Source organism: Dermacentor andersoni, chromosome 1 (assembly GCF_023375885.2).
Source record: "Dermacentor andersoni chromosome 1, qqDerAnde1_hic_scaffold, whole genome shotgun sequence".
In the NCBI taxonomy this organism is placed as follows: Eukaryota; Metazoa; Arthropoda; class Arachnida; order Ixodida; family Ixodidae; genus Dermacentor; species Dermacentor andersoni.
Genome location: NC_092814.1, coordinates 59179505 through 59202296, shown reverse-complemented (window position 1 = coordinate 59202296; position 22792 = coordinate 59179505). Strand labels below are relative to the sequence as shown.

At 42.0% G+C, this 22792-nt stretch overlaps 2 protein-coding genes across 2 annotated transcripts in view; one reads left to right on the top strand and one right to left on the bottom strand.

Annotated features, from left to right (window-relative positions):
• The window catches only part of Psa (puromycin-sensitive aminopeptidase), a 65403-nt gene extending 56712 nt beyond the window's left edge, over nucleotides 1-8691 (bottom strand). Inside the window, exons 1-5 of the mRNA XM_050193310.2 lie at nucleotides 8460-8691; nucleotides 8237-8378; nucleotides 7649-7733; nucleotides 5174-5373; nucleotides 1553-1660 (exon numbers count right to left, since the gene is read on the bottom strand). Coding sequence (XP_050049267.1) covers nucleotides 1553-1660; nucleotides 5174-5373; nucleotides 7649-7733; nucleotides 8237-8378; nucleotides 8460-8596 — 672 coding nt within the window. The 5' untranslated portion in view covers nucleotides 8597-8691. The remainder of the gene's footprint in view (nucleotides 1-1552; nucleotides 1661-5173; nucleotides 5374-7648; nucleotides 7734-8236; nucleotides 8379-8459) is intronic.
• Nucleotides 8692-8912: 221 nt separating this feature from the next.
• Nucleotides 8913-16535, top strand: LOC126545660 (deoxynucleotidyltransferase terminal-interacting protein 1). Its single transcript, XM_055061526.1, has one exon. The coding sequence runs from the start codon at nucleotides 9000-9002 to the stop codon at nucleotides 10416-10418; it is 1419 nt and encodes a 472-aa protein (XP_054917501.1). The 5' UTR covers nucleotides 8913-8999; the 3' UTR covers nucleotides 10419-16535.
• Nucleotides 16536-22792: the final 6257 nt, after the last annotated feature.

The window sequence follows — 22792 nt, the reverse complement described above, 5'->3', positions numbered from 1 at the left end:
GGCATAGACATGGGAGAGGCACACTACGCCCTCTCCTGGTTCTCTCTCGCTCTCGCGACGGGCGCGCACCCTTCCTCCCCGACTCGCGGGCAGGTAACTGACGGGCGAGGAGGACATTCCCCTCACCCAGGTAAAAAGGTACAAAACAGCGCGACCGGGGGAGACCCTCTCTCTCTGACGCCGGACCCCTAACCTGCCGGACTGGAGTACCTGCCGCAACCCGTGAGTGACCTCGTTTGCCTGACTATCCTGGGCAACGAGGCCAGCCTATTTATTACTATTACAGAGAGGACGTCCCTCTGCCAGTGTTCTTTATTGCCGGAAGCAATAAATGTTATTACGGTTGAAGCCGCTGGTTGCCTTATTCGTTCGAACCCGACGTAGCCGTGATTCCAGCGCTAAGGTTTGGGGAGTAACACAACGCAACTGCGTGGGGCTAGATCCGGAGCTCGCCTTCAGCCCTAGCCGCACGCAGAGTGGAACCCCCACAATATATATTCTTTTTTGATTAAAATTGCAACTGCGGACATCTTACACACACCTCTAGAGGAATGTCTATCTTTTCCTGTTAACATGGACATTTCGAGGAGAATTTGCGTGAACTGTTTTTAACGTAATACTCTGAAAATGTATTACTGACACACTGGATACTGAAGATAGCATTCGGAATTCATCTCCATTGGAAAGTGTCAACACACTAGTGGAGAAAAAATTCAAGAAGGCTGTACTTTTGTTGTTATCTATTCAGGAAGAATGCAGTTTTTTTTCATCATTTCTGAAGGTGCAATACACCTGACTCTCTTGCAGAACAAGAGGAAGTTAGCAAAAGAGGCTATAAAATTCTCAGCATGTTGCTCTTATATTCACTACAAAACATTTATAAGAGATCAGTTTATCCATACCAACATGTATTCTGAAACAGTTTGTCTACTGTGACTTGTCAAGATGGCACATGATCTTGGTCAAGGTATTCAGCAAAAGTTCCAGGAGGTATTGATTCCATAGCAGAACGACTGACTCAATTCAGTGCACAGACTTTTGAGAAAACTATGTCAAAGGAAATAAACTTTCTTTCTGAGTAACTTTCAGGCTACACCTTTCTGGTGCTCACGATGCCAGCTCAAACACTGAACTAGACATCATTGTTGTTATTTTTTAATTTGTTAGCTCATCTACTCTTCTGCTGCACTTGTTTCGAGAGGAATGAAACATGGCATCAGCATCTCATAGATAGTCTTCATAATGCACTGCATTTTTATCCTGTTTCCAAAATAAACCAATCAAGAATGGCAACAATAATGGAGGACACACTGCTACCTACCACAGTTAAACCTTGTTATAAGTCATATCCAATACGAAAATACCTTTGTTATATCTAATGTTCGTTAAGCATACACAGTGGTATTTGTCCGGGGAAAAAAATGCATCAATTTTACATTTTCTTCGTTATATCCAACGAAGTCGTAACAGCGTTTGTTACATAGAGGTTCAACTGCATTACATGCCAATCTAGGTCCAAGTAAAAAAAGAAGAAGAAGAAGCGCAGTATTACTGTGTTGGAGAGTGCAGTGTAACCCTTGGGGACAACAAGTGTCAGATCAAATGATGCCTTCAGGGCTGGTTCATCCCAGCAGGGGAATGCTCGACGTGCATCAGTCGGCTGGGAAAAAAGAAATATAGCATACACACAGTTAAGTCGGGACATAATAATGAACAATTACATATTTAGGTTGCCTGCTAATTGTTGCTAATCTATATAGAAGGTAAACCTGCAAGAGTTGCGATTTTGTTGCTCCTTACAGACAGACTGTAGCCTACATATTTAGGCTACAGTCCTACCACCACCCTCACAAATGATGTGGGGGTGAAAGGAGCATCAGTCTTTTTAATACACAAAGCAAAGCCTCACTACAGCAGACGCCAAGCAGAGGTAGTCACAAGCAGAGTGGTGGTATTAGTGCAAGCGCAACACTAAAAAAGTACACCAGAGCTAAATAATGTGAGAAGTTGAGCAAGTTGACACAAATCCATAGGCGACTGAGGCAATGCAACAGAATAAAGGAAGAAATTTGTCACAAATTTATCATGAATAAATGTGCAAGACACGCACAGAATAAGAGGTATACAAGATACAATAACACTATCACCAGAAGCAAAATTTAAAAGCAGGAAACACAAAAAAAGTAAGTAACACCTCCACATGACCTAGCTAACACAACACCCAGTGATCTCAAGTGTTACATGATGAAACTGCACACAACATATGCACAATCGTGCATGTGTTGTATTTTTGTGCACATTCTGCAATGGTTTATAATGCCAGACCCCAGAGTTAATTTCTGGAAGTATTCAAATAGTGCAATTTCAAAATCAAATTCAATATTGTGTTATTTCTAAACAAAGTCAAACAAGTTTGTGTGAAGTCCATTTTGTACCCAGAAAATACATGGGGCGATCTCTTTTAAGCTTTACGGAATTTTCAAAAATCGCCTATTGCAGATAACGTAATTTTAGCCCTTAAGCAGTATTATTCAGAGACTTAATAAAAATTCACTAATTAACTTCTTAAATAATTAAATGGCTCTGGCTTCTTCAATGACTCAGGCCTCGCCCATATGGGCATAAAAACAGATTAGAATAGTTCTACATTATACTGGCCCTATGGATAGAGATGCTCGCCCCCTGAATCCGCTGCAGCGTGTGCCTCCCTAATATCTAGTTCACTCGCAGCACCCTCAGCCTATTTTTCGTTGTTTTACACCTAAGCTAGGGAGCGCCGTGCCACTGGGCCCACTCAATCATTTTTTAGTGCACTCTAAATACAGGTGCCCTGGCAGTTCCGACTGCATCAATGACAGCTGAGAGTGTCCGCACGCACGTTGGCTACTTGCAGGAAGCGGCGAAAAGTCCAGTGTTATAAGCGAAAAAATTACGAGAACCTGTGCAGAAGGCACTGTTGCGCAGAATGTGAACAGCTGCACTTTTTTTCGAAGAACGAATCCACTCGCGGCAACTGCCAGTGCACACATGCCAAAGTTGTTCTGGTGCAGCGTGGTGCAATTTTGGACAATTTTCAGTGTTTGTGGAGCGGTTTGGTGCTGAAATTTCCATTTGTATCAAAATGGTGCAGTTGGCATAGGAGTCCCACCCCTGTACTTGGAATGAATTTTCAGAATGACCCCAGTTTCGAGATATCTGCCATCAAACTCACCATAAAAATGCACTGTTGTTCTACTTCCTTAACAAAAATGCTATTTCATGCATTGAAGCACAAAAATAACTGAAATGCCCATGCATTTCATCCCTAACTTTTGGAAATCATATCTCGAAAGTGCTGTCATCCAGGAAATTCATTTCAAATAAATATGCTTTGCAAACTCACCCGCTACAATTAGTAAATTGCAATATGTACCATAAAGTAATTAAGAATTAGTTATTTTCTGTTAATTAGTTGAACATGCATTGATTTCTCATGTTAATAATGTCCGCCTCTTTGAATAATCCAGCTCAATGACAAGAATTATGCTATCAGCCACAGCTGATTCTTAATTCCATAAAACTTAAAGGGACAGTAAAGGCAAATAATAAGCTGATGTGGATCGTCTAAATACCATTCCAGAAACCTCGCAACGCTTGTTTCGTGCCAAGAAAGGACTTGGTATATGAGAAAGTTGCATCTGAAGGATCCGAATGCCTTTTTCGAAATTCAAATCTCCTGCCACCCAACCGGGGGAATGGTGACGCTGCATACGCCATCACCACTCTTTGCTGCCGTCAGTGAGTTAAACTGCGCCCAACAGATGGCGACACCGAGACATGACAGTGCGGTGGATTCGCCGCTGCAGCTGCTTTTTGGTCAAGTGGCGTAGACCGTTCGGGCATCCATAACATGGAAGTTGAATTCTCTGCTACTTGCCGTTTGTGTGAGTTTTGTGAGCCAACCAAACTAGTGCAGCACTACATGATAACGAAACTGCTGAAACGCAAAAGCGTGGGCGGCGCAGAGTCGAGCGAAAACTAAAGCTTTCGACCACCCTCAGCATTGTGAAGGGCAATTTCAATTAGTTCTTTTTTCTAAAAATGAATTACAACTGTACAAGTAGTATTTCGTTTTCTAATACAATACAACAATGTTTTTTTGCAACTGAGTAGTTGCGTACTAGTGACAGAATTTAACTGAGGAGTGCTTTTGTCCTCCGACAAGTGCTTGAATGCCCCGGGGGAGTCTCTAATCATGTCCTGCATTTACCTCAGTTTCTCGATTATTAAGGCCCTGTTCACTATAATATTGACGCCTTAGAAATTCTCAAGCACTAATCTATCACTTCAGCTTGACTTAATATTTGCCTTTAGTGCCCCTTTAAAAATCATCACCCTGTATATATATATTTACACTGACACATTTCATTTCATTACCTTAAAGACTCCGTGTGGAATATTACGTAAGGGGTTACATGCATTACATGCATGTAACCTTACATACATTGGATTACATACATTACATGCATGTAATGCAATGTACAACTGGACATTCGGTCAGGTGAGGTGCTTGTATACTACAAATTTCTTTCAGTTATCTGGCATACCATGGAAATGGCATATCGACAGACAAACAAATTGCTGTGTTCCTTGAAGAGAAGGGACACTATAACACCACACATAAGGAAGCCAAATATAGTGACGCTAATTAAATAATACATTGCTTTGCCTAAATCAAGACAAACATTCATGTAGGGGCTGCCTAAAAGTGAAGCATTCTTACTGAATTACTCAGAATTGTTTAGCAAAGTTACTTGCCCCATATGTCCACTCAGCAACTGATGCCTTTGTGCAACTACTGTAGCTCTCCCTGCAACTGAATCAGTCAGTACCCAATCCTCATTTGCATAGATATCTCTTTCAACTAAACTTCAGTGAATGTTGTTATCCCTTATATAAGAACAGTAACAAATATTCAACAATTGCAAATAGTAAATTGTGTAATTGCATACAAATCGAATAGTAAGCTCAGTCAATTCATATATGATATTTTGAATATTCCCACATCCCTACTCGTTTCGAAAAAAAAAAAAATTATTTTCCTTACTTGCAAGCAAACGTAAGGCAGAATTTTTTTTTTTTAATGCTAATTTTCTTGAAGAATGATTATGTAAAATGATGCAGTAAAACTCACCTCAAAATGAGTAACGCCTCCAAACTTGTCTTCACCATTCTGTCCTTTATATTTCACCCAGTAGAAGCCTTTCAATTTTCCATTCATTTCACCTGAATATGAAATACCAAGTTTTCCTGTGCCTGGAGCAAGCATAGTGTCAAATTTTATTGTTATCCTCTCCTCTTCCTTGGATGTGGCAATGCTGCTCACCTTGTGTTCTGCAGGGCACCGGTAAATTAAACCAAACAGTGTGAGCTCCTTGTGAAAAATATACAGGCCACAATTGCACGAAAAGTACCTTCAAGACCATGGAAGGTTCAATACATAAATATGATAAGGGCATTGTTTACAAGATTTCATGTGCTGAATGTGCTGCCACAAATACCAGGGAAGAAAAAAAAAAAGAAAAATCCAACAAGAATGTTATCAAAACGCTTGCTCAAGAGCGCAGTGCTGTCACAAAAACAGCCAATGCTGATCACATAATTGCTTTTGCAGCACTGCAAACTTGCAGAAAAAAGCCAGCTACTTTCACGTAATAGTTCTGCGGAAACCCGCGAGGTGGAGAGAAGTAATTAATAAAGAGAAAATCAGACATCCACCCATTCGTAGCAAATGCTACAGAGGACCGGGACGAATTTGTCTTCAACAGCGAAGCTTTTCTTTCGAAGAACCCGTCATCATCATCAGTCTATTTTATGTCTACTGAAGGACGAAGGCCTCTCCCTGCGATCTCCAATTACCCCTGTCCTGCGCCCGCATGGGTTTCCTTTGTAGCATTTGCTACGAACAGGTGGATGTCTGATTTTTTCCCTTTATTAAAAGCCAACTACCCACAAAAGAAAGGCACATTCGTGGCACATTCAAAACATGTCGAACAGCGTCAATTGTCTGGAGGGGTATCCTCCCCACTGTGCATGTACACAGCCGGCACTCCAAGACAAGGAGAGAATGAGATAGAGATAAAGAAGGAAAGGCAGGGCAGTTAATCATGGTTGCACCCAGTTGGCTACCCTACATATGGGGAAACAGAAATAACAAAAGGCAAGGTGAGAAAGAGGTGATATACAACAATAGTAGCCTTAACAGCATCACCACAACAGCAGTTCCATGCAAACCCCCCTCTTCCCTTTGCTAATGATACTGAAAAGCAATCCAAGTCCCACCTACATAAACACCCTTCACCACATATTCCAAAACTCCTGAAGAAAAATTGCTAAGTTGGCCTCAAAATGACAGGTGCAATACCAGTAGCAGCATTTCTAAGTCAAGTGAAAGTAGCATGATGAAAGCATTCTGGGTAGCTTTCTTTCAGTAAACTTAGTATTTCTCGAGAACCTGTTACTATAAAGCAAGCTAATCTTGCCAACTTAGCCTCAAGTCCTCATGCATAGAGAAATAGCATGGTGATCAAGCATGCATCCAGATAAATTCAGCTGCAGTATGCCTTTAAATGACGAGAATACCCCAGTTCACTGCACATTCTAACAGCGGCAAAGTAGCTGTCCAGCTAAGATTTCGTTTACCATTTTGTGGCAACATGGTGACCTGGCCCCACTTCATGACGTGTACTTAGGAGCATGCTCACGCATACCAGCTGCAGTTTAAAGGGGCACTTGCATCTCTAACAGTCATACATTCACAAGCACTCATGCATGATTAAACAATGTAACTTTTACTTATGTACGCTGCTACTACTGCAACCGAGAATTTCGCAGCACACCATGCATGCAGCCACTTCTTTATGGCGAGGACGTCAATACTACATTAACACTAGTGCTTGTACATATTTAAATTTAATTGACCTTTTCCAAATTCTCTGAAATAAGCTGCCCTGCAAAGCTCAACTCTAACCAAAAGTGGCTCCTGGAAGTGATGCTCACATTCATTCTTCAGAAATGGAAATGCATTCTGATCCACGGGGCCAAAAAGTGGCAACCGGTCTCCAACTGCACAAGCACAAAACATTTACTCGCCATCTAAAAGCTCTTGCACAGAGAACGACTCTCACCGGAAGAAAACAAACCTTGCTGTGCCTCCTTTGTTCCTTAGGGCATGTGCAAGAACTGCTACGAACTATAGTTGCCTTATCTTGAGAGAAGTTTAAAGCTGTGCTGTAACTGTGGGCATGAACTTGCCAAAGTACAGCTACCATCAGCCTTGCCTTGAACAATGAAGTTGCAATCTAACAGCGTAACTTTAAACAACGAAAGAATGTAGGGAGCAAACATTGAATGCGTGGGGAAACCACAGCAAGCTATGACATTCAAGTCTACCAAAGCAGAGATCTCTATCCCCCTTCACAGGCATTCAAGGCACAATCAGGCGAAGTATGACAGAGGCTGTAGAAAATAAGAGTTAAAAATCATCATTGATGTTTCATTGATATTTGCCAATGTTTCAAGTGCATGGCAGTAAGAGTGCCGCACACAGTAAAAGCCTGCAAGAAAAGGTAATCAAGAGACATGAGTTACACTAGATAAACATCCATACCTTTTCCGTCATCGGAAATGTATTCAGCAGACTTAATGTCAAGTGCAAGTGAATTGAGCACGAAGACATCACTTGGCTTACGGATCTGCAATTATTCAGAATGCAATAAAAAGAGATTAGCACAAAGTTATTGGTAACATCTCAATTGAACGAATTGTTACAATTGAACTGTATCGCAACCTGGGGCTAGTACTTGGATTCGAACGTCCCGCCAAGTATAAGTGCAAGCGCATGCAAACATCAGGCTAAATACAAATTTTAAATACATATAATTTAACATGTACCATGAAAGATACATATGACCTAAATATGTGGCGAACAGTAGTTTTGTGAATAAAGTTCCACAAAATGGGCACGAAGAGCAAAAGGATTGCCGTTGCATGTGCAGCTGTAAGAGCGCTGTTCTAAAAGCATCACTTAGGAAGAACAAGCGTATGATATGTAGAGTGTAAAAAAGTTACTCAAAGAGCGAATAGGAAGCCTAGTAAAATGAAACGAGTAAAATGAAACTGTTTCCTGCGCGGTTTGTCGGCAATCACGAGGCACAACTCCGAGGAACATCGAACGCATAAATGGCGGAATACTTGCCTGCACTGTCACCACTATTTGGCCGTCAAATGCCAGCTTTTTCAGGTCCGGCTTCAGCTCTATCTTGTAATTCACCGGTTTAACATTTGTAGGCAGGCGGTCTGATCGGTTCTCGCCAGACATTGCGGTGTACCTGAGGGTGCTAGAACGTACGAGGCACAGCACTTCTGGCTACAGTCGCACGTCAGAACTCTTCACGGACGCATCACAAATGGCTAATTACCACAATGATCGGCAGATCCTCCGGCACGCGCTGGTCTCGTGAACACGACAGGGAACTGAAGAACGTGCGAGGAAAGTGCCGTAACGAGACACCACGAAGCCCAGGCAGCGAGGCACGCGCACCGAAGGAACGAGCATATCTTTGGTTTCTTCCAATGGAGTCCTAACAAAATTGTACAAATTGCTTGCGCTTCTTTTCACACAACTTTATTAGTAATGAGGCTGGAGACAACAGCCCTTATAAACAAAATTAGGAATAATTCAAGTACAATGGTGTTTACGCAAGTACGGCTGTTACGATTGTGGTAGATTTTTGCCTGAAAGAAAAACCACATTTCAGAAGCTTGCAATACAACTAAATACTCAAGATAAATAATTAAAATTGTGTTATAATGTTAAAATAAAAATATTATTTTATCGCTAGCTGTCGTCTTCTTTTCTTCGGCGAGTTGCTTTGCAAGTCAATCCAAGTCAGTAAGGTAATGCCGTATTACGACTTACAAGCTTACAAGTATGATATTGGTGTGATCATAGAATAAGTATGATGCCAGGCGTTTCAAGCGTAGCAGCTTCAAGCAATCTGCCTGGTATTCCGTGGCCCCGTAATAGTTCTGAATTATTCCTATCGTCTACAATGGCTTCTATAATACCAGAAATACGTATCTATTCTCCCTCTGACAAAGGCGATGACACTTCTGATTCTGACCGCAGCAGAATAACTGGGGATGCAAGTGATCGTAAGAGTGCTATGCTGTTCCGTGGTTCTCGCGAAGTGTTTTCAGGAGACAGTTCAAACATGGTGCCCTGGCTAAATACATTTAACATGCGCCCGTATAATCTGTCATGCTTGCCGTCTACCATGACCTATCGTCCGTCCTGTCGGTCGCAGTCTGTGGCCATCAGTCGTGCAAAGCTTGGATGCATCACAAGTTCTGCGAAATCGCTTGATGTACTACGGCAGAATTTGCAGAGGAGCATTAACCGCGAAATAGACGAAATATTACAGCGGTATTTGGAAAAGTTCTTCAAGCCTGGTCTGGAGAACGTGCGCATCAACAACGGCGAGCACTCCATATCGGAGCAGCACATACAAGCCGTGTGCCGACAGATCTTAGAAGAAGCCAAGAAAATGTACCACGGCAGTTATACAAGAGGCAACAGCCCAACTTCAGACTACAACATTGACTCAGGCCGCAACAGTCCATCAGACCTAAAATTAGGTCGGTTTTTTGGCAAGCATGCGGTGACGGGTCGCAAGCGACGCGACAACTCTGACTCTGACTCCGAAGCGAGCTTGCAACTGGTGAAAAAGAAGAAAGGGCGGCCACCGCTGCACCAGAGCGGAGTACTGTCGGGTCGGTCGACGCCGTGCAAGCTGAAGGCTGATGCGGTGAAGCGGGAAGGGCCCAAGTGGGATCCGGCGCGGCTTCAGCCGAGCTCACAGTTTATCATGGGTGCCAAGGCGAACAAGGCGCTGGGTTTGGGTGCCACGCGCGGTCGTCTCTACATTAAGCACCCGGAGGTGTTCAAGTATTCCGGCGACCAGGAGGACAAGCAGTGGCTGTACGAGCACAACCAGATGCCGGCCACGGGCGGCAAGGCCTACATGCTGCTCGTCGAGGACATCCGCGAGTTGGCCGAGACTGACGAATACCGCGGTAGCCCGGGACTCATGCTGGACGAAATCGTGGGCTTCTCTGTGCCCGAGAGCATGCTGGCCAAGATGCAGGCCGCCATGCTCGCCATGCGGACCGACCTGCCGGCCGGGACCCGCCGCCGCGGGGCACGGCCCAGCGGCGACCCACGGCATGACGACGGCTCGGCTTCGCCCGCCGAAGAGCCTCTGGGCACGTCGCCGTTCGGTCAGGGCTTCGAAGACGTCTCGCCGGCTGCCTCGGACGTGAGCGCCACGTTGGAGCCGCCCCTGACTGCGCCCTTCGAGCTGGTCCTGAGCCCCTGAGTGTCGCGCACAACTGTTGCTGTGATTGCTTCTGCAGTGAATGTCTGCTGGGCTGCATAGAAGCAGTGTGTACGGTGGTCTAGGAAATTTCTCGTTGTAAAACGCTAGCCAGTGGGCCTGTCGTGCACCTGGAAGCATGTGACTGTAGTGTATGGTCAGGTAGCAGATGTGGAGCTTTTGCACACTTCATGTGTTAAGCAGAATTGTTGAGTAATAGCAACACTTATATCAACACTTCAGTGAGATGCAGTTTGCTTACACACTCGCTTGTTGCATTTTAAGCTGTGGAGCACCAGTGAAATCCTGATACCACTGATGATTAGAAAAGCAATCTGTGTTTTCATAGTCATATTTTTGTAAAGCAGAAGTGTGAATAAGTGGTATGTTATTCAGATGTTGACTGTGAACATCAGCGCAGTTGTTAAGCCAATCCGTAAATGGTCACTGTGGGAGCAGGAAACACAAACTTCACTGAGGGAAATTGAATGGCTCGAGATCTCAACCAGGCAAGATTGCACGCAAAGCGTGCACAGTTGGCACATGGCACTTCACTGACAACTTGCCTGCGTTTTATGAAAGGAATCACCATGTCAGATGCAGTAGGCTTCATTGTGCAAAGTTCATGGAAACTATTTGTTGTTGAGCTAGAGTTACTTCCAGAATTGTTTATTTAAAAGAAAAAACAACAACCTCATGACCACATCCATGGTATTGTCCATTTCAGCATTGCACAACCCTCTTCTGCTATAGCCATTCCCATCTGCTATTTTTACCAAAAGTACTTTTACTAGCACAGCAGAAGTCTTCTGATGCAAGAATTCACTTCAAGTGTAAGAGCAACTTATGGCGCGTACTATGTTCTCTTAAGCCGTAATGGTAAGCTTAGCTGGGCATGGAATGCCACATGCAAAATTATGTGCATAGCAATTTTGCTTGTCACTGAAAATTTTGTCCCAAAGTATTGCAAGTTCTCTTCAGGTTCACAATGCCTGAATGCATTAAGTGTGGGTCGCCAATATATTGCTGAAGCTTTGTGCAAGAACTTGTGGCTCTTAAGGTGCGGTGCCTGCATTTGTCTGAAGATGCATATATGAATAAGTACATGATGCGTTAAAGCTTTGGTGAGTGAAATACATTAGGCGGTGACAAAAGTTTCTATGCATAATCACTGAAGAGAACATCCGAGCAGAGAAATTTTCTTGCAGTTTGTTCACACTCCTATCACATGCCTTGTATCAGTCATGAGTGGAGAACATCTCGCTTCTGTGTGTCATTAGTGACCTTTTGTTACAGAAGGGCACTTGACCTCTCACATTGGAAAAATTTTGGTAGCAAGCCAATAATGGACACTCGCTTAGAACAACTGAAACTTGAGCAGTTTGGTTTAATTTTAGCGACATCTATATTACTTGATTGCCAGATTGCACTTTAGCTGGTGGCTGCTTTACTGTTTGGGGAAAAGGCCTCAGAAGATCTTTTGCTATAATATATTAAATGATGCTTTCTACTATCAAATTGAGGTTTCTTAATGAAGTAGTAGAATGTCCGTATGGTTCATTTCTCAGCATATTCTGGAACCACAGCACACAAGCTGAACTAGGTAAAAATATTGATGCATACATATAGCAGTTAAGCAAATTGGCCTGGGTGGTGCATGTAATTTAATGTAGTGTGTTGCAAAAATGAAGTGCCAGATTATATGTAAATGGACTCTTCATGAATTGCATCTCGCATTTCCCGATTCCTGAAAGTACAACTATCATGTGAGAGTTAGTTTTACATGATGGTTGACAAACAGCAGGAGATAATCCCAACAGGATTTCTTCAGTCCTCTTGTCATGCAAAATGTATTGGTGACATTTTCTATACCAGTCGATACCATTTTGTGATAGGGTGTGCTTTCTTTCTTGCTATGTTTGTAGGTTTTGTATCTGAATGCAACAACATCCATATCACACGCATGCGATTTACCGTGCACGTGGCATCTTTGCCGCATGAGTGTGATGGGGTCATTGTCAGCCTATTTTTATGTCCACTGCAGGATGGAGGCCTGTCCCAGTGATCTCGAATTATCCCTGTCTTGTGCTAGCTGATTCCAACATGCGCCTGCAAGATTCTTAATTTCATCACCCCATATAGTCTTATTATGCCGTCCTCGACTGCGCTTCCCTTCTCCCGGCACCCATTCTGTAACCCTAATGGTCCACCAGTTATCTAACCTATGCATTACATGGCCTGCCAAGCTCCATTTTTTTCTCTTAATGCCAATCGGAATATCGGCTATCTCTGTTTGCTGTATGACCTACACTGCTGTCTTTCCATCTCTTAGAATTAGGCCTAACATATTTTGTTCCGTTGCTTGCGCATTCCTTAACTTGTTATTGAGAGTCTTTGTTAACCTCCGTTCTGTCCCATATGTTAGCACCAGTAGAATGCAATGATTGCTTTTCAACTACAGTGGTAAACTCCCAGTCAGGATTTGGTAATGCCTGTCATGCGCTCCAACCCATTTTTATTCTTCTGTAAGTTTAATTCTCATGATCAGGGTCCCCTATGAGTTATTGACCTAGATAAACGTACTCCTGCACAGACTCTAGAGGCTGACTGGTGATAATGAATTCTTGTTTCCTTGCCAGGCTATTGAACCTTACCTTTGTCTTTTGCTTATTAATCTTCAACCCTACTTTTACACATTTCTCAGTTAAGGTTAAGGAGTGTGATATGCATGCGTATAAGTATGTCCACCTGTTTGTAATAATGATTGCAACAAAGTCATGATGAACTAGACGTGATAAGTGAAGCAAGAGCAGGGGCAAGGCAGTATTTTATTTCCAGTGACAAGGTTGTAAGCATGTGGTAGAGAGCATGTTTGGACCTCAGAAAACCCGTTTTCTTGCACCATTAGGCGACACTGTCGTCTAATGGTGTACACTCTATCACAAAAACTGAAGGCCAGCGAAATGTTTATTGGCAGTGATTGCGAGCTAACATTTACCTTTTTGGAAAATGAGGCACATAGAGCAGCAAACAAGACAACTACGAGCTGTGTTATGCAGTTTCATCACTAGTAATAGTCGCACCATAAGTTGTAATGTGCAGAGGGGTTGGTACTCATTTGAAAGATGGAAAACATTTAGAAATTTTTTCCTCGTGACCTCTGTAGTTGTACGGGAATGCAAGTTTGTATTAATCGGATTCAATTTCAAGTTTTCAATCCATATGGGAAAGTTTGCGTAACGTGCCAATGTTCAGCTTGTTGCTTTGCTCTTTCAAGTATAGTTACATCAGATCAGCATGTCATGCCACTTCTTGTGAACTTTGTAAATTTCTGTTCATTAAGGCTCCCCTTGGCTTGTCGTATCACTAAGCTATGCTTAAACACGCATTTTTGAAAGTCGCGCAAGTCAGCTAAGGATGAAGAATTGGAGATACACATGGTGTCTCCTGTTCATCATACATGCCTAGCTTGTGCTACTTTCAAGACTGCATGGATTATGAGCTCACCCAAGTTGTCGATTCATACTTGTTCAGTTCATGCATGCAGAATGTGCTTATTTTTATTAATCTGCTGTATAAGCCATAATGACATGGAATTCTTGGCTGACATGTTGCAACATGTGTATCTGAATAATAGTGGGTAGAATCTGCATGTATATATTTACAATCTGAATTTGCCAAAGCTGCTAGAAACTACTACCCATAACATAGGAATTTTACCACTGCACTGCAACACATTGTTATATTTCAGACTGCTTTTTTGTTGTTGTTCATTCTACATTTTACAACTGCTACACTGTGTCATGTTCCTTCATGCTATGCCGGTTTCTCCTCCCGTGCACATATCAAGGTATGGGTAGCTGTACTTGTTGCTCATGGCTTTCCTTCAACAAGAAAATGAGTTTTCCCTCCCTATACAAGGTGTAAAGATGTTTATTTTAATCATGTTATAATGGGGCTTGTTATTTTAGCCTATACAAATTTGATTTTAAAGAGGCTGTGTCGGCAACATGGGCTCCATCTTTGCAGCAGTAGTGTATGGCAGAGAGAAATGCAGTATTTGACTAACAAACTGAGATGGATGTATTAACTACAACAATTTTGAGGGCTAGTTATCATCAAGATCTCTTGGTTGTTTTGCTGACATGCAGGCCAGCAGCGATTGGTCATTTTGGTTAGGCTTAGGTGCACGTTAAAGAACCCGGGATCAATCCAGAGCCTCTCACTATGGGCATCCCTCATAACCCGCTGTGTAGTTTTGGGATTGTAAACTCCACAATTAGATTTGGTCTTTTTTGTTTTCCTTTCGCCAGCTAGCAAATTAGTTGTCATCAGTTTCAGGCCATTGTGATTGAGTATTATGTGCCATGATTCAGTTTAGCTGTTCCCTACTCCATTAACACAGAATATGCAGTGTGTCTAGTTGAGTAATTGAGTGAATTGAATTACATATTTGAGAATTGATGTCAGCATGTGCCCATCACAATATTTTGTGAATTGACTCACTAATTCTCTGCAATTGCCTGAAAAGTAATCTGCACTTAACATCTGCACAGCCAAGTAAGCAATCCACAAAGATGGAATTTATGTAGTGGCTATAGTTTTTTTATGTAATAAAAATGAGTCCATGTACTGACCATGCATGTAAATAAAGTGTACATGTGGTAAGTAACTATTCACTGTAAAGAGAATTTAACACTTCATTATTACATGTTAAGACCATTTTGTTTTTCTTTCTGTGGACTGGGTGCATTTTGTGTTATCAACAGCACGAAGCAGAGTAGTGTATCTTGGCATGGCCTTGGGCATCACATTGAAGTATTGGCTAGTTTGGTTAGTATCTCAGCATGTGCTATGAAACTGTCACTAATATCAGAGATGTGGGCTGATGTTTGATGGATTGATTGATTTTGTGCTCTCACTGCCTAACATATTTATTGAATCATGAAAAGCATGGACTCCGTCACTGTCTGTTTACATTCTTTGTTAGCTTTGGTGTTCCAACAACTCTTCATTGAAATGCAGAATTCTGTGAATTAAGGTTAAGTTTGCACTCGTCTTCATCTTCTCATATTGGAGCAATAAATTGGAATAGCAAGTTGAAGAAAAAGTAATTGCATATTAGTATAATGTATACTGAATGCAATGTTCCAGAAAGTACTAACATATACAGAGCTTCCTCTTTGCACTAGAGCAGTAAGTTACTGCTCCAAAGCATTCTTGCTGCAAACAGCAAATTTTTCTGCTCCAAAAGCTGATCCAAAATACCAAGTGCCGCTTCCATCACTGAGAATGAAACAAAACAGTGAATTTCTAACTAACCTTGGCAAAGGCATCACATATCCATGTCTGCACTTACAACCTGAATTAATAATTAGGTGTTGCTTCAATGCATATTGATGTGTACTTGAATTTTTGTCTTGTCATTTTTTGTGCTGTTCTTACGAACTTTGGAAAGATTTGTCTGGATGCTATTTTGTTGCATTTGTGAGCCATCTCTGCTGATGCTGTTGACACACTTCGCTTTTTAAAAATTTTTGTATATATGGTTGTCACACCTGTGATGAGCAATTAAGCAGCCATGTTTGCAACTGTGCTGAATGATGATCGCAACAACACTTTTTTAGTGTATAAATGTTATGAATGCTCCTTTTTTGGCTCACATGTATTTGGATATTTTGCCACTGCGTCATTTTCCACCTGCAAACAGGATACTACTAGGACAAAACAGTAACATGGTCTCCCTATTTATTGTTTCACTTGACCCTTGAGAATATTTTAAAGAAAAGATCCTTAGGAGCTTAAAAAGTGCTTGTTGGTGCTGAAAAAAAAAAAAGTCGTGTCTGAAGTCATTTCTTGGAGTTGCTGAAAGTTGTGATTTACATTGACTTCAAACATTGCCCATTATGTGCATAGATTTTGTAAATACATGCAAGCCACATTTGGCTAATGCTGTTATATATTGCCTGTTTTCATCACATTTGAAAGGAAAGTTACATGAATCATTTCTTGTGCTACACTTGTTAATATTAAATAATGCATGTCGCTGTATATAAAGTGAAGAGCTTATGAACAATGACATTGCAAAGCATAATAAAAAACTAATGACGCTTTCTTATATTTGTTGCTTTGGCTGCAGAATGTTTCTCAAAGCACCTGCTATGTTTTGTACTGCCATGCGAGCACAACAAATATGTGGCCAAATTACCTGGGTCTGTGCTCAATTGGCTTAAAAAGGAATGCAGACTAAACATTTCTTGATTGACCAAGATCAGCTTACTTGGTGTAGGTTTGTAGATTTGGTTAGCATGAATTCAAGACAACAGATGACAACCACTAGTGCTACTTCCAACTAATGTTTATTCAAGAAACATGTGACATGTATATCTGCATTCATCCTGGATCTGCAGGTGGTTCCAAGAGACCATGCAGTCCTAGGTGCTGCACAAAAATGAAACTAAAAGATAGAAAATTGATAGTCTTAGTCGGAACATTCTTAAACCTTAACTCAGGAATGAAACAGAAAAGTCAGGCAATTTCTTCATTCAGTTACTCTTTTCATTGCTTACATTTCTGCCTTCATGACATACAGAAGTGTGCTATCTCGTTATAGACGGTGAGAAACCACTTGCTGTAAGGTGGCTGCACTAAAAAGCTATAAAATTATAGTAGCTCAGTAAGAAATGGGCGCTACAGATCAACTTGCCAAGATAACTACCAATAGATTCAGCAAGGCTCAAAAATCTTATCACAAATAGCAGTACACATTTTCAAGATATGTTTGACCATTGACTGCTATGATGACTATGGTGACAAAGTCTTAAATTGAAACTTGAAGATAGCCTTATTTAACCTCTATTTAACATCTCTAAGTATCTATTTTAACCTCGGGTCCAATGCAGTTTGTACCTTCAACCACCTAGTGCTAGGAAACTTGGCTAGGTGACAGATTCCATACATGTCATCATACATGCCCACAAAAAAATGCAGCTCGTAAGAACACCCTTGGCCCCCTGCAATCGACGCTTAACCAGCCATGCAATCTGCCAGGCTCAGACTAACCCCCAGATGAAAATTGGCAACTGGGATTACAACGAACCCCAGTTCGAGTGACTTATTGGCAAATTTTCAGTAGCTAGCTACTAGGACGAGCGGGCGCATAGGCCTCTCTGTGGTTGGCCAAAAGTCTCAACATACCAAAGACACATTACACTCAGTGTCCAACGATAGGTATTCTGTGGTATGATATTATGGATATTATTTCCATATGATTATTTCTTTGCTTGCGGCCGTCGTGCTATCCGATTCCAGGCTCACGTGCTCGATTCCGAAACTGCTTCGTTCTACCCTGCAAAGCGTCAGCTTAATTCTGCTTATAACGATCCAATAAATATATATTTTTTTTAAATTTACACCGCAGCGGTAGCAAGCAAATATCGTATTGTAAGAAGCCACTGATGCTCATTTACTACGCTTCGCTGTTTGGGTATCGCAAATTTGGCGTGCAAATTTTGTTGCCTGCTAACACTGTACAGCTCATGCATGCGCGCATAAAACTGCAACCGCGGACATTCGCGATGTCCCGAGTATTTTCAAGTTTCGTGCGGCACTTACAGGTTAGTCTCTTTGCTAAGAGAGTGTTTACTGGTCTAAGGAATTGGGGAATGTTTCCTTTTAAAAGAAGATAGAAGATCGTAAAGTGAAGTTGGTCTGTTCCCTCCATTCCAGGTTTTTAGGCATTTATCAAACGAGGCGCTTAAAACAAGTGGTGAAAAAAGTTTGTCCACTATTCTTCAAAAAAAATTTCCGGAGGCGGAAGACATACAAGTGAAGGATATTTCAGGTGATGAGTGAGCACTGCACACTACAACAAGCAGACACGTTATCGTTAATATGCCAAGCGAATGTTTTGTTTCGTCAAGGGCACAGCACATACATATCGTTTAGTCATACTGTACTGCGCTTTCATGTTTTTTTTTTCCCCTTTTTCTCTTGCAGGTGGTTGCGGTGCAATGTACGAAGTGTACGTCCAGTCGACTGTATTTAAGAATCTGTCTAGGGTACAGCAACATAGGTTGGTTAACGAGGTGAGGAACCGTACCACTACTATATTTCTGTTCCTTTTCTGCTCAAGCTGAATTGAACGCTCGTGTTTTTATTTCTCATGTGCTGCGACGTCTTACGCAGGCCTTGAAAGCGGAGATACAAGACATGCATGGGATCAGAATCACTACAGCTCTTCCCGGCAAATAATAGAGGTGTATATTTTTTAAGTAGGTTATGTGTAATTTTTGTTTTAAGAAATGCGGTAAAGGTAATTGTGTACAGCAAGACCTGCTATGTTATTTAAAAAAAAAAATAAATGGCTTCTTTGTCTGTGCTTGTGTACAAGTTACATATACTTCCTTCAGTAGAAGAGCTGTGGCCAGTATACCTCAGAAAAATGCACCCTGTGAAGGGTATGTATCGTGTCTCTTGTTACGAGGGTAGCACAGAACAGTTTCGCAAGGTACTTTGCTTCTTCAGTGCAGGCATAACCTTCACTGTGCATGGAATATGTTCTCCAAAACTGCCTGCCAGAACAGGGGTCATGCACCAGTTCTAGTAATTTCTGGTGAATGGAATGAGTTCCAAGCCACGGCAGAGTAGATACAGAGCACATGAGTATGAGGCTTACGTTTCAGTACATTCAGTACACCCACTAGTTATATTTCATTCACAGAAAACTGCAGATGGAATCGTCTTATGTTGAGTGTGTGTTGCCATCCCGTTACACTTGCACTGCATGCTTGCATTCTCAAGGGGGACCTGGGCACTCTGAATGCTGAATGTCTGAAGACATGCTGAAGCCCACACCACAAACAGTGGTACCAGTATACGCTGCATGTGCCATTGTCTTCTAGCTGTGTAATACTAAGGTTTACATATTTGCCTAAGTATTCTTACTGTAGCAGATATTACAGTGCTTCAAAGTTTGATTGTTACAATAAAGAATAATGACAAACAAAAGTGAATGATGCTTGGGGTTGGACTAAATCGAAACAAGTGATTTAAGGAATGGTTCATCATTAATAAAGCAATTGTGAAAAAAATGCTTTTCACTCGTCATACACTACCATTTTTTTTTCCTGCTGGGGAAAGTAAGGTACTTGAAGGGCAAGTCACACCCCTTTAACTGTTTCAAAAATGTGCTCATTTTGGGTGCTTCTTTGTTGAAAGGGTTATTTCAAGGCGTAGTAGTCGCAAGGTATACCATGTTACATAAAATTAAAAGCCTGATCACTGGTGTTTTGAGTGGATGTAAAACAGTAATACTTGCTCGGGCAGTTTTTGAAAATTCTTATGTGAAATTTGAAAGAAGCACCTCAAGAAACATGACTGGAAAGAATAATTTGCTATTTTTAGTGTAAGTACTGAGAGAACTGAAATATGAAATATCCAAAATATGAACCTGGGCTCCTAGTTCCCAACTTTTGTAAGTCAGTTCACATAAATTATGCAGGTTTGTTGCCATCAATACTAACCATAGCCGTGTGCATGCCATATGGGAAAGCAGTAGCTTTGCAATCATGAAACCGGGAACTTCTTATTGTGCAGTGAGAATTTTTTACTCATTGCAGCCGGCACATGGTTCATTTTTTACTACATTCTTTAGGCTCGCGAAGCAATGGTTGATCAGGGAGCATGCAGAAGCCTCCTCATACCTCATTATTGTGTTTGTGTTCGATCAGCCTTTTTGTGCAAGCGAGCTGGTCTGCTGTACAATCAAGTGGTGCTGGAGCCTCCACGTGCTTTATGTTCCTGTACAGTAATGAGTGTTGTGCAATATTGTATAGTAATGAATAAGGTCATTTACACAGACTGCTAGTCTACCTTCGGTCAAAGGTCGGTCTGAAATCAATTGTGTGCTCTTGTGTAAGTGAAAACTTCACACGACGAGAAGGGTTGGTCATAATAATTCATACATATGCTGTAAAAATGCTGATGGGCAAAAGCAACCCACAGTGGGAAAAATAATGTTGCGCTTGATATTAGTTAAATGAAATTATGAAAATGACAGGCACTCTTGAGCATCTACCGTTGTTTGAGACAGTTACAACAGCCCAGATGTTGCATCGAAAAATGAGACAACCTGACAGAAGTTTCTGTATTCACTGCTGTTGTCATTCAAAAATTATGTTGCTGACTTGACCAAAGTGCAAATCTTGCTTAGTTTTATTGAAGAAGTGCTAGGAGCACCGGAGCCCAGTTTCCACAATACCTATTTACCTATATTTTTTCAGACACCCCAGTCTGCCAAGTATTGGCAAATCTGATCAATAGTTAAGTTCAGTCACCATTTCAGAAAGTGCGTATGGTGTTGGTAGTAGAAGAATTCTAACGGAAATGTATTGCATGTAGAAAAAAATTTTAATTGATCAATTTCTATAGACCCGTTATGGGGAAAGAGCTAAATCTGCCCCTGGGGTCACCAGTACATTGCACAAATTGCAATATACATGTATGTCTGGGCAAGAATGCAAACTGCTTGCAAGAGTTCCACCAATACTAATATGTCTTGGGAAATACTGTGCTGGCTTGCCTGTCCCTTAGAATTCAAGCTTTTTTTTTTTATTGAGTAATTCTGACTAATTAAAATCTTAACAATCTAATTACCAATATTTTGATGGCATCTGCTGCACAGGGACTGCAGACTGGGGAAGAAGGCAACTTTGCCTGAACGAGGTTCCTCACTAGTTGGAACGAGGCTCTCGCCAGTCCCTACTTGTGCCGACTGATATTGCCACCACTTTTTTTTTTGTCTGTCCTGAAATAGCCCTCTCACCCAGTGGTGTGCCAACTAGTTATTGAGTGTGTATGTGTGTCGGGGCTCTCGGCGAGAGACTAGGATTTTCTGCAAAGATGGATAGCCTCACGGCTATCCTAACCACTCCAGGCTACTCGGTCTGCCCCAACCAACTGGCTCCTGTTGTATCACCGCCCCCTTGCCTTTCACCAGATTACCATTCCTGCCGGACCCACTAGGCCCTTTCTGCCGGACTGCTCAGCCGCTGCCATGGCGACACTTTAACCCCCTACTCTCCTATCTCCTTTGCTCCCACCATCCTCCCACCCCTGTTGACGCTGAGTCGTGCTCCCGTAAGGGCTGCAGAAAATAGCGTCAACCTTTCCTTTTCCCTTCAAGAACCACTTCTCTCTATGTATTTGTGTGCGGGGGGAGGGGAGGTGATGCAAGCCTTCTGATCATATATATATATATATATATATCATCACCCTATTTTTATGTCCTCGGCAGGACGAAGGCCTCTCCCTGCGATCTCCAATTACCCCTGTCCTGTGCCAACTGATTCCAACTTGCGGCTGCAAATTTCCTAATTTCATCGCCCCACCTAGTTTTCTGCTATCCTCAACTGCGCTTCCCTTCTCTCGGCATTCATTCTGTAACTCTAATGGTCCACTGGTTATCCATCCTACGCATTACATGGCTTGTCCAGCTCCATTTTTTCTCTTAATGTCCCAGCTTTCCAAACCCCATATATATACTTCTTGCACTTGAATAAATTTCGTGACCTCGAAGAATTGTTCACTGAAGTGAAGGCCTTATATGAGAATTTACAAGACCTCATAGCCTGAGTCCTCTCTCACCACCAAGAATCTGGCGTCTCTCGGTGGTGTAATCTTCCTTCGTGTAATACTTCGCTGTCAATAATACTGCTTCGCCTTTTCGGCAACAGCCTCTCTCTTTTTCTGCGAGTCCGAGTATAAGCGCACCTGCGCATGACTGCTGTTGATTCTGATTTCAAATGAATCCGGCTTGGCCTCATTTCGGTTGCTGAGTGAATTATACAGGGTGCCCCAACCATCATGCACCAAGACTTCCATCATGACCAAGACAAAGAGCAGTTGCATTACTCGAAGAAAACCTTGTGCATATTGTTTCCAGTACAGTGGAGTAGCCACCCGTTACTATTTCGTTCCTGAGATTTAATTAGACAAATGCAATTAATTATCTAACTCGAGAAGTACTGTCCTAATTATTAAGGTGTCAATGAGGCATTTGTAGGCAGCCACAAATGACATCTAACTGCTGTGTTTTCAGCGACAGACTAATTGCGTGCAATTTTTTCTGAATGGCAAACAAACCTCGCGAAATATGAAAAATACCACATGAATGCGCTCCCACCCGCATAACAAAGCAGCGCCTTCAGATAAGCTGATTGAAAGCAACTGCATCGCCTGTTGCAAACTCGAAGAGAGCGCATCACCTTGATAATGGTACAGAAGGAGCGCCAACAGCAGGTTTCGCGGCTTTGCAGCTATTCCTTCCTCTCTACGTCACCCTTATCCATCTCTCAAGACAGACTGATCACATTGAT

Bases quoted from the DNA above. Each gene is read 5' to 3' on its own strand.
- LOC126545660 (XM_055061526.1), top strand. From the start codon at position 9,000: ATGATGCCAGGCGTTTCAAGCGTAGCAGCTTCAAGCAATCTGCCTGGT.